Raw genomic sequence first — 18,667 nt, forward strand, 5'->3', positions numbered from 1 at the left:
CATCATATCACTCCGATGATGAAGACAAAGAGGTTAGTAATGATGAAACCTCCTATGATGAATTACAAAATATATTTAATGAATTAAACAATGAATGTCTGAATCTTTTTTGGATGTGCACTAAACAAAAGAAAATTATTTCATCTTTAGAAAGTAAAACAAGTGTCTTGCAAAATGAGTTAGACAAAGTTAAAATTAACAAAAGTAAACATTCATGCTAGTTTCTCAACATGTAATAAATGTGCATCTCTGAAAACTAAAATTGTTGAACAAATATGAAAAGGAAAAATACGCTTTGGATATTGTTCTAAGTATTCAAATATATACAAATGATAGGAGTGGACTAGAATAACTTTTTTTTTTTTAAGAGAGTGGACTAGAATACTTTAAATTAAAAAAATTTAGTCAAATAAAAAGATCATAATTGTTAAATCTAGCAATACCTATGAAAGTGTTCAAACTAGAAAGGTTAAACTAATTTTCAATCAAAAAGGGAGTGTTCAAACTAGAAAGGTTAAACTAATTTTCAATCAAAAAGGGATTATGTTAAACATTCTTTCTATACCCATAAAAAATATGTCTACATGTTTTTAATGTAATTGTAAAGGATATATGAGAAAATTTGGTGTATCAAATGTTAAGTATATATGGATAGAGAATGAAGGTGAAAAAAATTCTACACAAGAATGGAGATTGAATTGTGTATACTAAAGATTTCTTGTTTTTTCAATCTTGATTCAGAACCGAGTAGATGAGATCAGGTTTTGTATCAAGAAGAACTAAGTCAGATCAGAGTTTGACTTCATAGTTCAGTGCACAATGCAATAATTAAATGCATAAGTAAATAAAGTGATACACAATATATCTTGGCTCCTCCCAAACTGAGATTAGTCCAGTCTCCTCACAACACAAGAGATTTTCACTATAATCATTCATATTACAATTTTCTTAATTATACTAGAAAGAGACTTAATTGCTCAAGCACACAGGCTAGAGACTTCTTTGTATAATCCTACAATTCAGGTCTTCTTGCTCAAGTCTTCAAGCAAGAGACTTCTCGCTCAAGCCTTCAAGCAAGAGACTTCCCGCTCAATCCTACAGATCGAGACTTCCCCCTCAAGTCCTCCTGACAAGAGACTTCCTGTTTAATCCTTCCGATCGAGACTTTCTGCTCAAACACACATGCAAGAAACTTCCGTGCTTAATGGTTAGAAAAAGAAGATGAACATTTGTTAAATCCGATTCAAATAGAATGTTTGATTAACGAATCAAAACACTAAGAGAGAAAAGAACTAACATTAAGTTAAAATGTAACTAATTAACACCATTGACTGAAAAAAAAAATTTAATACAAAATATCCTCACTGATATGGCAAAAGTAGAGAAAAGGACAAGCCTATGTTTTTCATAACACATACTTTTCTCATATAAATAGATGAGTTAAATATGTTTTTGGTCCCTATAAAATTATCAAATTTTGTTTTTGGTCCCAATTAAAAAAATGACATGTTTTGGTCCTACAAAATTTTTATGCACGTAGTTTTAGTCCTTACTGTTAAACCGATGTGTATTTTTGAATGATTATTTTATAGATATGTTTAGAACGTTATAAAAAGTTCCTCGAAAAGAAAGTAACTCAAAATTTGATTTCTAAATCGAGATTTACATTAATTTTATCATTATCTTTTCAAATGTAAAAAAGTCATATTTAATTCTTCTCATTTTAAAAAATTCTATAATTTGGTAAAGAAATATTTTATAGTATTCTAGACACGTATAAAAAAAAATTTAAAAATTTAAATTTTTTTTAAAATTCTATAATTTGGTAAAGAAATATTTTATAGTACTCTAAACACATATAAAAAAAATTATTCAAAAATTTAAAAGTTTAAGAGTAATTAAACAATTTTCAAAATTTTAAAAAATAGCAGAACTAAAACTGCACGCATAAAATTTTTATAGTGACTAAAATATGTCTTTTAATAGAGACTAAAAATGAAATTTGAAATATTTATAAAAACCAAAAACATACTTAACCCTAATAAATTAATATTACCATGTGATTTAGAGCTCAATAAACTATAAGAGTAGTGCTATTTAGTACGAAGCAATTTGAAGAAGAAATGCAAGAATGAGTATGTGTCACTATTTTAATGGTAAATTTTAAATTAATTTTAAATTTATGTTCCTTTTTAATAGGAATCATGGGGCTGTGGTGATAATAGATGGTAGAGCTGTCAAAATGGGCTAGCCCATATGAGTCGGCCCACCAGGCCCGAAAAATCATAGGGCTTGGGCCTTAAAATTAGAGCCCATATTTTTCAGGGCCTTTTTAGCCCAACCCTGAAAAGCCTGCTACCCATTAGGGCTAGCCCATATGGGCCGTGGGTAGCCCATTAGACCCGCATAATTATAAATTTTAAAAAAATATTAATATTTATATTATCTTACTCAAATAGCATATTGATTTTTCCCACTTCACTAAATTTTATCTCTATTTTATTCAATCTTTCTCTTTTAAATATAATATATTAATATAATCAACATTTTTTCATCGTATTATATTAGTTTTTCTCGTATAATAAATATTCAAGTATTATTTTATACAATTTAGACATATATTGTATTTAAAAATACATTATAGTATTTATAAGAGATAATATAGTACTTAAAAATGTATTATGTTTAAAACAACATAATTTTTAATTTTATTTATAATAAATATTATGAAGTTTTTATTTTAAGTTTTTTTAAATAAAAAAGTCCATTTATGACCGGATAGCCCGAAGCTCATCTAAGGCCGGACTCGGGTAGTAAATCTCGAGCCTATATTATACCTGGCCTTTTTGGTCAACCCTGAAAAACCCAAGACCGGTTAGGACCGGCCCGTTTAAAGCTGGGTAGCCCATATTGACAATTCTAATAGATGGTTGGAATCTATTCTTGCATTTTTTATTTTTCCACTTTGTTAGTGATAAGCATTTTTCAAACTATAAACATCTCATTTAAACCACAAAAATAAAAAATAAAACTTAGCATATAAACGTGGATTGAATTGAACTCATGACGAAGATGAGTTGACACGGAAGACAACAAAGCCACACACACTCGCATCGTCTTCTCCAACAAACAATCACACACTCATCCATGGAAACCAAGTTTTTCGACCCCCCTCCTCTCTATCTCCACCTCCCCTCACTTTCTTCCTCCACCGCCCATTTCACAAAACCCACATTCCTCCCCTTCCCCCTTCGTAACAACCACACTTCCTTCAAATCCCTCGCTCACAATTCCGGTTCTTCACACACCGATCCCGTTCAAGACAATCAACACTCTCAATCTCCCAAACCTGTTTACTCTCCCACACCTCCCAATCGACCACTCCGTACCCCTCACAGCGGCTACCACTTTGATGGAACCGCTCGCAAATTCTTTGAGGGTTGGTACTTCAAGGTTTCCATTCCCGAAAAGCGGCAGAGCTTTTGCTTTATGTATTCTGTTGAGAATCCTGCGTTTCGGAAACCATTGACGACGTTTGAATTGGCGCAATATGGACCTAGGTTTACTGGTGTTGGGGCGCAAATTCTTGGTGCTGATGATAAATATATTTGCCAATATACTCCGGAATCACATAACTTTTGGGGAAGTAAGCAACTAGTTGTTGTGTATTCTTGCATAATTTGTGTTTTTTATGGAGTTGTTATGATGATCATATTGTTATTTTAGTTTAACTTTTACTAGGGAATGTTTGTTTTTGGATGTTTAGGTAGGAATGAACTGATGCTGGGTAACACTTTTGCGGTTAAGCCGAATTCGAAACCTCCGAAGAAAGAGGTTCATCCTAAGGTAGGTTCATATATATAATCTTTCAATCTATTTCTCTTTGTTTTATTAAGTGCTTATAGCATAAGCGTTTATCATATGTATAAATTATTTTTGTAATAAAAGAAGAAGCCTTTCAAACATAGAGCTTTCGAACATAGAGGTGAAAGTTGGAGACCATATCATCTTTCAAGTCACACGGTTTAACTATTTTGGGTCCGTAATAAAAAATGATGGGGAAAGTTGGGTTGCTGGAATGGAGAAGGACTTCAGGTGTTTTATGTGACACCAAGGTACCACTTAAGTTCAAGGGAAAGTTTGACTGGATTGCGATGAAACCTGGGATGTTATAGGGGATATAATGTTGGGTGGTTAAGTACCAACACGAGAATAATGTAAGTGCAGTAGAGATGAAGATGTTGCGTTGGATGTGTGGTAAGACTAGACAAGATAGGATCGAAAATGAAAATGTTAGAGTGATGGGGAAACGCCTATAGGAGAGAAGATGATAGAAAATAGACTTAGGTGGTTTGGACATGTAGAGAAATAACTTGTAGATTTTGTTGTAAGGTGGGTAGATCAGATGGAGAGAATTCAAACAATTAAGGAAGATGTTGACCTAGAAAGACTATAAGAAAGATTATTAAGAAAGATCTTGAGATTAACGATTTGGATAGAAGTATGGTCTTGGATAGAACATTATGACGAAAGTTGATCCATCTAGCCGACCCCACTTAGTAAGAAAAAGTTTGTTTGTTGGTTGTTGACATGTTGTTATTTTTATAGTAAAAGATAAAATAAAGTTAAAACTGCTTTCATATATCTTATAATTTATAAGGTGTTTTCTTATTTCATAGGTAATCCTTGATACTCTTGCAATGGTGACTTTTTCCTTAAATTTCAACACTTTTGAATAGTTTGGAAAATGGTTTATATTCTGTCACCATCACATTATTCATTACAAAAGTTGGTTCTAGAAACATCAAACAAGTCTTATTCTATATTTCCGTTTGGTCACTTTGCTTAGGAATTTAATGATAGAGTGTTGGAAGGTTTTCAAGTCACTCCCCTTTGGCATCAAGGTTCCATTAGCGATGATGGAAGGTAGGAGTTACATTTGCTTTTTAAATTTGTCTTCTTTGATTGATTACATTCGTTCTTTGACACAAAATTTAATTATAGGTCGGATTATGTAGAAACAGTAAAGACGGCTCGCTGGGAGTACAGTACACGTCCTGTATATGGCTGGGGTGATGTCGGGTCCGCACAAAAGTCAACTGCTGGCTGGCTTGCAGCTTTTCCTGTTTTTGAACCGCATTGGCAAATATGCATGGGCGGTGGACTTTCAACAGGCATGTGCTATCATGGTCTAGTATCCTTATTTTTTATGTCTGAACTGAAACAGATCGGTTCGATCAATTGATGTGAAGCTATTATGGCATTACCCTAGGTATAATTTGCCATAGTGATTGGCATTTAGCCACTTGCTATCTACAAAATGTTACAAACCATTAAGATTGTGGCATTCAAGATATATTGTAATTGCTAGAGCCATGCGGGGAGTCAGGAATAGGAAAAAGAGTATGACAATGATCATTTACATGATCAATTTTGAACTAAAATTGGAATGCTAAGACGATGCTTGATAATTAGTTTGTAAAGTGCATTTGTCCTTTACAAATTATTCACTCTTATTTGTAATATGTATGTTCTCTTTCATTTTTCTCATATTAATATTGAATCTCAGGTTGGATAGAGTGGGATGGCGAGAGGATTGAGTTTGAAAATGCCCCATCTTATTCAGAAAAGAATTGGGGTGGAGCTTTCCCGAGAAAATGGTTTTGGGTAAAAAGCTCTGTTTATTGATTTAAAATTATGGTCAGAATGCTGTATTTCCTTATTTTATGATTACTTGAATTTTTTCAGCAGGAATCGTAGATTATCAGTGTTATTATATTGATGTTCAATTATTCTAACCAATATTTAGACAAGTGTTTGCATATTTTTTGTGTCTCATATCGTTGATTTCTCATGCAGGCTCAGTGTAATGTTTTCGAAGGTGCTAGTGGAGAAGTTGCACTTACAGCAGCAGGCGGATTGAGACAAATTCCCGGATTAACTGAGACATATGAAAATGCTGCATTGGTAACTTCATACATCATTCAGCATTCAATTTGACTCATTTCATAGATCTATTACATAAGCTATATGTAGTATGAAGATTACATTTGAAATAAATGTTGGTGGATCTATTACATTTGAAATAAATGTTGGTGGTAATAAGAATAGCATGTCTCTGCTCTTGTTAGTTGTTCTCTTTGATTTAACAAAACTCTAAAGCGAGAATGAGCTTTTAGTATCTTCAATTATGCATTAATTGCATTAAGGACACTTCAGGAAAGCGCGTGTCTTCCACTTAAAATCATGAATGATGGGGATTTCTGTTAAATTTTTTTATCAAGTTGGTTGATATTTCGTATATCTAATGGCAGTTAGTGATTTCTTTTGTTTCATGTTAAAAGTAGTTTTGCTCTTGTAGGGCTAGTTTTGGGTCCATCTATTTACAATCTTCTGTCGGTCACAGCATGCAGCAACCATTTCTATTATATTATATAGTTGTTATTATTATCAATTTGTCCTAACTTTTAATATTTACTATGTTGCAAATTTACAGATTGGAGTTCACTTTGGTGGAAAGTTTTATGAATTTGTGCCTTGGAATGGCGTTGTATCCTGGGAAATTGCAACATGGGGTTATTGGTCTATGTCTGCAGACAATGGCGATTATTTGGTAAGTATTTTTTTTTCCAATCACATTTTATTTTATGTTGGTGATTAATATTACAACTAGTAGTTGGCAGACTCAAATTGTTATATTCTTGCAGGTTGAATTAGAAGCAACAGCAGATGATCCAGGTACTACATTGCGTGCTCCAACCTCAGAAGCTGGCCTTACCCAAGCTTGTAAAGATACATGTTTTGGAAATCTAAGATTACAATTGTGGGAACGTAGATACGATGGAAGCAAGGGAAAGGTGTTTGTCTTATTCCTACATAAACTGTTCACATACTTTGTGTTTGATTCGATTATTGGAACATGCTCATGAATATTATGTGAAAATGACAGAAAATATTGGACGTGAAAAGTGACATGGCAGCTCTAGAAGTTGGAGGAGGTCCATGGTTTAACAAATGGAAGGGAAAGACATCAACTCCACCTATTCTTCAGCGAGCTATTGGATTGCCTATAGATGTAGATGGCATCTATAGTCTGTTTCCTCTGCTTAAACCACCTGGTTTGTAGTAAGTGGTTTTAATACCCTTCTTGTAAAACTTCTCTTGGTGCATGCAAATATTCTCCGAGATTCATGGTAAGTACAAAATTTTGAAAGGGATTCATGATTAGAAGAATACAATGTTAATACATAGAAAAGATCAAATAAAAATAATTGAATTTTTACTTCATAAGAATGCTTATGGAATTCTTGACATGTATTTTGTTGGAGGAGAGAGAAGAATGTTTAAAGGTAATTAGTATTCTTGGGTCCTCTGAAAATTGTTAAACATGAATCAAACATAGATTTTTCTTGGATGGACTACTGAATTCATTATACAACCAAATTAGTTGCAATAAAGGAAATAATACAAGAAGCATATTTCTACTGCATCCCCAAGATAAAACATTTTAGATACAACTGTATCATATTTCTACTGCATTGTAGGATCTTTCTATAAATAAACATCTATATGGTACTTTGGCCACTAAATATGGTTCAAGACCATTCTAACTTTCTAAGGGACAATTGAATGATACTTTGGCCAATTTTAATTATTAAAGAGCCAAGCGTTTCTTTGAAGAGACAACCTTTTTGAAGAGATAAATATTTCTGGAGAGATTAATTTCCAATGGGACGGAAAGGAGGGAAGAAATGAACTGTTCAATAACTGAATAGTAGTGACTAGTGAGGGGGAGAAAAGAGAAAAAGACTCGATAATTCAGAGCTTTTTTTAGAGTGCTTTGGAAAGAAATATGAAAATTCTTTACATAAAGTTGGAAATTAACTAAGGTGTGTAAAGTAAGTAATGAGAGATTTAGATTTCTTTCGATTCACACGCAGACACACATACACAAATTTGAATTTTTGCGTAGTGTATAGGATTAAAATTTTACTTTGAATTTTTGCGTATAAGATTAACATTTTACTAAGGTGACTCGTAGTTTTGAACTCTAACTCTAACATCAAAAAACACACCGCATATTAATCTCGGTTTAGTAAATGCTCTTGGAATTTTTTCTTAAATTTCATAGGAGTTGACTTTCACTTTTACTAAGGTGAGTTTACCTCATGTAGTTAAAGAATACTCGTATAGTTGGATGCCTTTCACATAGATTATAGATCTCATTAAGAGTTTACATAACTCTTTTTACCACTTTAGAAATCATGCTTATATTGAACTAGTATAGCATGTTCACCTCACAACTTGTTATTTACCATTTTGGGATCCTCTTTTCCATTGGCAGTAATCTCATCTTAATCAACGTGTTATGAACTTTCTCTCTACTTAATTATTTCGTCAAAGGATCAACTAAATTTTTATCATACAAGATCTACTCTTACAGCTGTAGCATAGAGTAACTCTCTAACACTATTGTACTTACGACATATTTGTTTTACCCATTCCAACAACGCTTCTTTTCGCCCATGCGCGACTAACAAACAACATTTTTCCGCTCGAATGCGATCAAAATATCTATCTATAATAATATAAGAAAAATACTATGTTCTGAAAATACCAAGATTGCCCCTTTGCTCCCATAATTTGCCTCGTGGATGGCTTCTCATTTTCTTCTTTAGTTGCCTTTTTAAGTTTCAAATGCACATTGCATATATACAATATAATAAAATATTTTAAATTTTTTCTTGAGAACACAAATATTTTCTTTTTCTTTCTTTCCTTGTATCTTTTATATATCATAGAAAATAACATATAAAAATAATTTTAAAAATAACTAAAAAGAGAAAATATTAAATATCATTAACTTAAATAGATTTTATATTATACCAACAAATGAGAGAAAAACTTTATCTTCAAATTTATCCCTATAATTAAAACAATTATTCTAATAAATTTATTATTTTTATTAAATGAGTAGATAAAATGATCTAATTTTTCTGGGATAAAAAGCAATTCACTGAGATGAATTATGATAGTAATGGAAGTTGGATACCAACTTGTATTATAAATATACATAGAAATTAATTATTAATGTTTGTATAATTGATGCATATATATAAAAAATACACACTTCATAGATATTCAAACGTGTTTATAAAAATATATGTTATTTTAGTTAATTTTCTAAGTTTTTTTAATAAAATGATCTTATTGATCTAAATGTCTTACGGGTATCAGACATTTTTCTATACATTCAATTATTATTTTTTCACGGGTAACAGATATTTTTCTATACATTCAATTATTATTTTTTCACGGGTACTAATCCAAGGCCCAGTTCACTAATTATTTGCACTAATTTTGTGCTTAATGGACACTCATCATTAATCATGAAGAAAATGGAAGTTACAAATGCCAAAAGTTCACAAAGCCATCCAAAAGCCAAGAATTTTGTAACTGTCTGAGGCCTGTCACGAGCCGTGTTAGTGGACACAAGATGGTCGTGTCAGCCCCTGGATGTGTTAGTGGGCATGACTCCAAGGGAGGAACATAACCTGTGTATGAAACACGGCCTAGCTGTGTTGAACTCAGGATTTTTTTTACTGGAAATGCTCCTTTTTGTGCGATCTTTGGGCTTTTTCATCCCGACTCGTTCCATTGACTTCTTATTCCCTGAAAACAAACATAGAAGCCAAAAACAAATAAAATGAACTAAAATGATGAAAACACACATAAAATCAAAGGAAAAATAAGCAAGAAAAATGACATTTTCTGCTTATCAATAACAAAGAAAAAGAAAAAATTGAATATTTAGGATCAAAACTTGTTGAGGTTTCTGGATATTGAGTATACATCAATTATATATTCTTATTCTTCTTTATTGGTTAATCTGCATTCAAAATTTCCATAACAACTGATATTTTTTTTCTTTTATCTAATGGTTATTTCTTTTGCTCTTATGGTATCATTGGTAAATAAAAAATATTAGAAAACAAAAGGTCATTAATTTCGAATAACATTACACATACTTAAAAGGAAGAAAAACAAAATGAAAAATTAAATCACACAAATCTATGGGTTAAAACCCACACAATGTTTATATACAGTTATTAGTTTGACGGATGAACCTCTGTTAGGGTGACATATATAACATAAATAACACATCATTTTTTTTTTCTTTTGCTTGGTGAGAATCCAATGAACTTGAGGTATCGATGAAGTTGCTTCCATATCCTCTTCAGTTAGATATTAGTGAAAAATCATAAATGTCATCCAATACTTTATCAAATTATCCAATGAACTTGAGGTATCGATGAAGTTGCTTCCATATCCTCTTCAGTTAGGTATTAGTGAAAAATCATAAATGTCATCCAATACTTTATCAAATTCTTTTCTTTCATCCGCATTGTTGCTTAAATAGTTTCTAGGGATATTTTTTTGTTAAAGATTTTCTTGTTGGATATCTATATTTTGACAAATGTTGAATTTGGCGTTTCATCCAAAACTAGGTTATCCTCACTTTGCATTCTTCTTCTTTTCCCATGTTTCTTTTTTACCTCAAATTCATCTATCTTTTTTATTTGATGGAATGCATTTCTTTTCACCTTGTTCTTTTTCAACTTCTCCCTCATAGACTAATTCTCATTTATCTTCGACTTTTCTCTCAATAGATTTGAAACTCTCATTCCTAAGATTATCCAATGTATTTCTATTAAAACATCTATTTGATCGAGATGACAATTGCTTAGATAATTATCCAATTTTCTTTTCAATATTCTTTATGGATACTTCATGGTTCTTTCTCTTTTTTTTCATGGTTCTTTCTCATTGTTTCATGGTTCTTTCTTATTGCTTCAAAGTTTCTTTGAGTCATCTTTATGAATTGGTTCATAGTCTCTTCTAAAGTATATGGCTTCCTTGGCGATGAGTTTTGTGAAAATCCTTGATTAGCATTTAATTGTGATTATTACTCCAATTGAAATTAGGATGATAATTCCATTAGGGATCATAAGTATTTAAATAAGGAGTTCCTCTTTGAAAATTTCCAGAATAATCGGCCTCTTTAATGTATCCCTATGGCACACAATGGCCACATGCATGGTGATAGAACAAAGGAAAGGTATAATAGAATGGAGAAAATTATTCTATTAATGAATATGAAAACTGAAAAGAAATCCAGAGCAAATGTTTCTCAGTCAGAGAAAACAATTCTCTCACTGCCCAACCCTAATATGCAAAACAAAATAATAATAATAATAAGATACCTAGCTATTGCCCCATACACCTATTTATATGGAAACTCTAAACTAACTCCTATTTACATGGGAAATCTAAACTTACTCCTATTTATATGAGAAATCTAAACTAACTCCTATTTATATGGGAATACTAATTAACTGGGCCTTTCTTATTCTTTCTCACATATACTCTCCATTGTTTAGGCCCCAAATTATCTTTGTTAACTAACACATCCCCATCATCACTTGTGGGGTCCGATCCATTCCTATCATCACCCCCACCTACAACATTAGCCTTGTCCTCAAGGCGCAGATCAGGGAATTGACTCTTTAACAACAGTTCCTCTTCCCAGGTAGCATTTCCAACATCCATCCCTTCCCATTGAATCAGCCATTCTCTCTTGTGTTGTCCACCATCAAACTTACCCCTCCATGACAAAACCTTGGTCGGAGTAATGTCCCCTTTTTCTGACTCTAAACTGATAGGTAGCTGAGTAGTAGTAGTAGTATAGTTTCCCACCGCTTTCTTCAATTGCGACACGTGAAATGTATGATGTATTTTAGATGTTGGTGGTAACTTTAGCTTATAAGTAACCTGCCCTATCTTCTTCATGATTTGATAAGGTCCAAAAAATCTAGGGGCTAGTTTTTGATGGATTCTTTGCACGACCGAGTGTTGTCGATGAGGACGTAATTTGAGGAAAACCCAATCACCAACCTCAAATTGCACTTCCTTGCGTCTCTTGTCAGCTTGGTATTTCATGTGCTCCTGGGCTTTGAGTAAATTAGTTTTCAATTGACGCATCGCCTCATCTATGTCCCTTAACTCCTGTGCTACAACTTCTACTCTGGTTTCGCCCTCCAAAAAATGCACCAACACTGGAGGCTTTCTGCCATATACTACCTCGAAAGGGGAGAACCCCGTAGACACATGAAATGTTGTATTATACCACAGTTCTGCCCATGGAATCCAGTGTGCCCATGTCTTAGGTTGATCTGCAATAAAACAACGTAGATAGGCCTCTAAGCAACGATTAATCACTTCTGTTTGGCCATCCGTTTGGGGGTGGTATGCCGAGGACATTTTAAGCACCGTGCCTACTAACTTGAACAACTCTTTCCAAAAAATACTCACAAATAAGGGGTCACGATCACTAAGAATAGACTCCGGAATTCCATGTAATCTAACCACCTCCTTCACAAAAATAGCAGCTATTGAACGAGCCGTAAATGGATGTTTAAGAGGAATGAAATGGCTGTACTTGGAGAGACGGTCCACAACAACCAATATAGCTTCAAATCCATTACTTTTAGGCAAACAAGTAATGAAATCCATAGATATCTCACTCCATACCAAAACCGAAATAGGAAGAGGTTGTAGTAATCCATTAGGAGTAGTTGCCATATATTTTTGTCGCTGACAAATATCATAAGCTCTCACAAAATCTTGCACCCGCCGCATCATCCCTTGCCAATATAAAGTTCGCGCCATTCTCCTATAATTGCGTAGGTAGCCGGAGTGACCCCCACTCGGAGACGAATGAAAATCTTTTAGTAACTCCTCAATAAGTGGTGAGTTAGCAGGTATAACTAACCTATTTTTGTAGAATAATATGCCGCCTTTTAAAGCAAAACCAGGTTTAGCATTAGGATCCTTTTGAATAGCCTCCACAATATTTTTAAGCAAAGGATCATTTGATACTTCTTGCTGTAGCTGGCTGCTCTGCTGCCAAATAGGATATGATTTAATAGCTTGCAACTCCGCATCCTCATGCTGTCTAGATAAAGCATCAGCCACTTTATTTTCCACTCCCACCTTGTACACCACTTCAAAGTCAAAACCCAACAACTTAGCCATCCATTCTTGCTGATTTGCTGTGGTAATACGTTGTTGCAACAAGTGTTTTAGGCTCTTTTGATCAGAATAAACCACAAACCTCCTTCCTAACCAATAATGTCTCCAGTGTTGAATAGCTAACACTAAAGCCATCAACTCCTTATCATAGGCAGATTTGGATAACCTAGATGATTCAAAAGCCTTGCTAAAATATGCAATGGGATGCTTTGATTGCAACAACACTGCACCAACTCCTTTTCCTGAGGCATCACATTCGATTTCAAATGGAACCTTGAAATTAGGTAGGGCTAAAACTGGGGCAGTTGTAACGGCTACTTTTAATTTCTCAAAAGCTTCAGCAGCTGCTGCATTCCAGCTAAAACCATCCTTCTTTGTCAATTCTGTCAAGGGTTTAGCGATTCTTCCATAGTTGGCTATAAACTTTCTGTAATAACCGGTTAACCCCAAAAATCCTCGCACTCCTTTGACATTCTTAGGAATTGGCCATTGTAACACGCTGCTAACCTTGGTAGGATCAACAGCAACCCCTGCTTTAGAAATGACATGGCCCAAATATTCCACTTGGTGCTGACCGAAGGTACATTTCTTCTGGTTTGCCACAAACTGATGTTGTTTCAGAATATTAAGAACCACCTCCAAGTGCTGCAAATGTTCAGCTCAACTACTACTGTATACTAGGATATCATCGAAAAAACCAGGACAAACTTCCTTAGAAAGGGCTTGAAAATTGCATTCATTACCGATTGAAAGGTTGCAGGAGCATTGGTGAGGCCAAACGGCATGACCAAAAACTCATAGTGACCCTCATTGGTCCGAAAAGCCATTTTATGAATATCCTCTTCCTTCATACGAATTTGGTGATAACCAGATTTAAGATCGAGCTTAGAGAAGTAACTACAACCATGTAACTCATCTAACAGTCCGTCTACAACAGGAATAGGGTACATGTCCTGAATTGTTACCTTGTTGAGTGCACGATAATCTACACACATCCGCCAAGATTGATCCTTCTTCTTGACCAAAATGACGGGACTAGAGAAAGCGCTGGTGATGTTTCTCACCACCCCTTGTTGGAGTAGGCTCTGAATCTGTTTTTCAATTGTATCCTTGTGTAAATGAGGATATCTTAATAAGGCCGCACACTTATCGGACCAGCACCCTGTAAAAGTTCAATTGAATGGCAAGTGTTTCTTGGCAGAGGAAGACCCTGAATTTCTTTAAACACAATAACAAAACGATCCAATAATCCTCCCAACTCCTTAATTTGATGATCACAGACTCGCGACACCGGTGATCCTAGCACCTCCATCAAGGTAGGCCATTCACAGCCTGCTATCATTCGAGAAGGAGTGACAATGCTTTGGAATGCAGCCATCTTATCATCTACAGCCTGACCAAGTAATTTCACCATACTGCCCTTATAGTTGAACACCATAGACATTTCTTTCCAATCCATGGTCATCTTTCCCAAAGTTTCCAGCCACACAACTCCCAAAATCAAATCCACACCTCCTAACTCCAGCACATAAGCATCAAAACAAATCTGCACTGCTCCCACGTTCAACTGAATTCCCTTGCATCTACCCCTAGTTAAGACACGATGACCATCTCCTAACTTAACACCCAAGGGATTAGAAGGCACCATAGGCAATCCGAGGGTTTCTACCACCTTAGGGGATATGAAATTATGCGTGGCTCCACTGTCAATAAGAACCAAAATAGATGCACCTTGTAAACATCCCTCCAATTTCATCGTCTGGGCTTGATTTGGATTAGTGGATACACCAAACAGTCCCATGATTTTACATTCTAATTCCTCTTGTGTGAGCTCTTCTTCTGAGTCAGCCTCTAACACGACAATCTCTCCTTCATCGTTCACAATTTCATCATCTCCCAAGATAATCAATCGTAACTGTTTTGTTGCACATTGATGGAGAGGATCCCATTGTTCGTTGCAGCGAAAACAGAGTCCTTTTGCACGACGTTCATTAACTTCTGCACTTGGTAGATGGAGAACACCACGAGAATGACGGCGCAAATTGCCCCCTAAATTTGGGCGAGAAGATGTTGTAGAATTAGTAGGTCGTGTTGACTCGGTTTGAGATCCAGAACCCGAACCAGTACGCGTTTTTCCCAAATAGTTATTAGTCTGGGTCTGAATTGCAGAACCTTTTTCCTTCCCCTTCGCGAAAAGCCCAATTAGGTTTTTGAGATTTTGTCCAAGAGCCATGACACGATTTGTAATGTGAACCAGATCCATGACCTGAATTTTTAGCAAATTCACGTTCCACATCACGTGCCAATTGCATCGCTACATACCGGTTGTGCGGCTTGAATGTTCTTACTCGAGAACGGATATCGTGACGTAAACCACCAATAAAATAGCCCAGAAATTGTTGTTCTGGTAACCTTTCACACTGAGAGGAACACAATTCAAATTCGGCGATGTAATCCTCCACCGTCTCAGATTGCTTCAAATCCTTGAGTTCTTCGAACGGGTTCTCGAAACGACCTCCTCCAAATCTCGCCATCATTGCTTCACAGAGGTTCTCCCATGACAATTCCTCTGTTGAATCATGCCATAGGTTAAACCAATGGATAGTTGGGCCTTCCATGCTCAACTTTGTCAACTGAATACGAACATCCCGAGAGATTCGTTGTACTTCAAAGTATGTCTCAGCACGAGTGATCCATGCCACCGGATCGTCGCCGGTAAACACTGGCAGCTCCACCTTCTTTACGGACAAACGAAACTCATCCAACGGTGAGGTAACCGTTTCACCGCTTGTTTGAGGTGATCCACGATTCGCTATCGCTCGTTGAATTTCCGCAGCAAGGAAAGTACGCAATTCCTCAATACTGGTTTCCACACGTCCCAAGCGTTCCTCAACTGCAGTAATTCTATCTGCCATTCTGGTTTGCATGAACACAGCAGGTCGGACCAATTGATAGAACAGAGGAAAGGTATAATAGAATGGAGAAAATTATTTTATTAATGAATATGAAAACTGAAAAGAAATCCAGAGCAAATGCTCATCAGTCAGAGAAAACAATTCTCTCACTGCCCAACCCTAGTATGCAAAACAAAATAATAATAATAATAATAAGATACCTAGCTACTGCCCCATACACCTATTTATATGGAAACTCTAAACTAACTCCTATTTATATGGGAAATCTAAACTTACTCCTATTTATATGAGAAATCTAAACTAACTCCTATTTATATGGGAATACTAATTAACTGGGCCTTTCTTATTCTTTCTCACATATACTCTCCATTGTTTAGGCCCCAAATTATCTTTGTTAACTAACACATCCCCATCATCACTTGTGGGGTCCGATCCATTCCTATCACATGGCCTTCACCACTTAAATCACATCTCAACATATGAACTTGATTAGAATTTTTGGCTTTATACCATCGGTTTTGTCCGGTTCGGGGGCGAGTTCTGGCATCAAGTGGTTCCATCCCCCTCCCGATCGCAGTTGCGGGGGATCGAACCGTGGTTCTCCTTACCAAGTCTAGCGCCAATCACCATTGGACCAACTAACGATTGGTAGCTCTAGCCAATTATTTTGTTAAGACTTTAAGTTGAATTAACACATCAGGTTGAATATCAAACTCCATCATATCTTTCTTCTTTGGAGCTCTTTCACTTTGTGTGCGGTCTTCTAATCTCTAAATCAAAAAGCAATTTGTTATATCTTTTCTCTCGCATACGCAATTGGAAGACAAAAACATCTCAATAACACTGAAAAATACCTTAACCATCTTAATAAACAAAAAAAATAAAATAAGAACAATAAAAATTAAAACAACAACTAAAAATAAAAAACTGAAAATAAAAATGATAATTCAAGTATTAACAATAACTAAATAAGAACATAAAATTAAATTAAATTAAAGAATTAAAAAAATAAAATAAAAATAAAAATAACAATCTAAGTTGTTGTGTTATCATTAAAATTAAGTTTTGCAATTATTGTCTCTTCACATACGGGCGGTTTTAATGACATAGTCGCAATGATTTGATATCTTAAGCAAGATAAAGGTTTTGTGTTTGTTGTGATGCAGAAAAAATAAATGACAAGAAAATAAATAACATAAAATAAAGTAGGAGATGTCAGTGTTAACAGTGAAAGTGAAAATGCTTGTTGGGATAGATTTTATCATTATGTATCTATCATACACATCCATAGGTCAATAATATGTTCGGCTACTAAACGTATAATACTACCATCTGTTATCCTGATTCGTATCTCCTTTAGTTCTCCATGCCGTGATATGAGTGCTTTATCCAATAGACCGATATATATTATTATTAACCAACACGGATTATTAAATTCCAATAGTCGTAAAGGAGAGAGACTCCACACTAATCCTGTTACCATGAGTATGGATATTAAGTCTATACCTATGTCTATGTTTAGTTGATAACTCGGTGTATTTTTTTAAAGTGATGTAGAAAGTAATATGATCTTTATATAATATTAAAAACTAAACAAAATATATAAACTAAATACTATGAGAATTGAAATTTTTTCTATTCACACACAAACACATATAAATACATATATTGTTACAACCTGAATTGATGGACTTAGATTTGAATGAAAGATTGTTAATGTGCCAAATATGACTAAAAATTCCAAAATAAATAATAAAAGAATATTGAACAACATATAAATCAAATGCAATGATTCAACATACTTTAGGAATCAAACAATCTTTTAGTATTCTTTTTAGTTCTTTTGATCAATTCATCTAAACTTGCATTAACTTCACCATTATCATTATTACATATATCCTTACAATGACAGAGCTATCATTTAAACCATTAGTTGAAATTAGGTAAAGATGGTATTCTTTGTCGACATCAAAGTGGTCCCGAGCAAACATCAACAGGGTCGGTCCAACACATCTCGAGGCCTAAGACGAAATTCAAAATTAAATATTTTTAATATATTAAAAATATTCTTTTAAAATTAATATATTTTAGATGTTTAAAGATATAAAGTCATTAATTTATCATAATTAATTTCATTTAATATTTTATTTTAATTGATAATAAAAATAATTCATCTAAATACTCTTCTTATTATTTAAAAAAATCATAATTAAAAATAATGTCAAAATTGTTTAAAAATATTTAATCAAATCTCCTACTATATTAAAAAAATTATTTTACACACATGTGAAATTTAAATTAACAAATCAAACAATGATATTATTAATATATATTATTTAATTGATATATAAGATAATTTAAAAACTAATTTTTTTAAAAAAGAATTAAAATAATTATATAAATATACAATGAAAATGTGAGGCCCTAGGCGATAGCCTTGGTGGCCTACCCCTAGGGCCGGCTCTGAACATCAAGACCCTAAAACAAAAACAGAGATGCCATGTTATATACTTTCAGTTAGACAGTAACTATTTTACAATAAAGTATCTTTAGGTAAAAGTAGTAGCCTAGCATGCGTAGTACAACTGTAAGTGTAACATAACATGTGAAAAATATGTACTCTTAATTTACTATTCCCACCGGTTCTTATTATAAAAGAA

General features: G+C 34.0%; 2 protein-coding genes across 2 annotated transcripts; one reads left to right on the forward strand and one right to left on the reverse strand.

The window, feature by feature from the left end:
* The first annotated feature begins 3,039 nt into the window (after positions 1-3,039).
* On the forward strand, positions 3,040-7,353 carry LOC131660061 (tocopherol cyclase, chloroplastic). The gene is made up of 9 exons (XM_058929189.1): positions 3,040-3,646; positions 3,767-3,846; positions 4,850-4,926; positions 5,005-5,174; positions 5,570-5,667; positions 5,860-5,967; positions 6,497-6,613; positions 6,708-6,857; positions 6,950-7,353. Exons 1-9 carry the CDS (start codon positions 3,148-3,150, stop codon positions 7,124-7,126), a joined length of 1,476 nt encoding a protein of 491 aa, XP_058785172.1. The 5' UTR covers positions 3,040-3,147; the 3' UTR covers positions 7,127-7,353.
* A 6,868-nt stretch (positions 7,354-14,221) lies between these two features.
* Positions 14,222-16,007, reverse strand: LOC131656527 (uncharacterized). The gene is made up of 2 exons (XM_058926226.1): positions 15,441-16,007; positions 14,222-15,358 (listed from the first exon to the last, which is right to left on the reverse strand). Exons 1-2 carry the CDS (start codon positions 16,005-16,007, stop codon positions 14,222-14,224), a joined length of 1,704 nt encoding a protein of 567 aa, XP_058782209.1.
* Between the last annotated feature and the right edge of the window lie 2,660 nt (positions 16,008-18,667).

The sequence above is a fragment of the Vicia villosa genome, linkage group LG3, assembly GCF_029867415.1.
Source record: "Vicia villosa cultivar HV-30 ecotype Madison, WI linkage group LG3, Vvil1.0, whole genome shotgun sequence".
In the NCBI taxonomy this organism is placed as follows: Eukaryota; Viridiplantae; Streptophyta; class Magnoliopsida; order Fabales; family Fabaceae; genus Vicia; species Vicia villosa.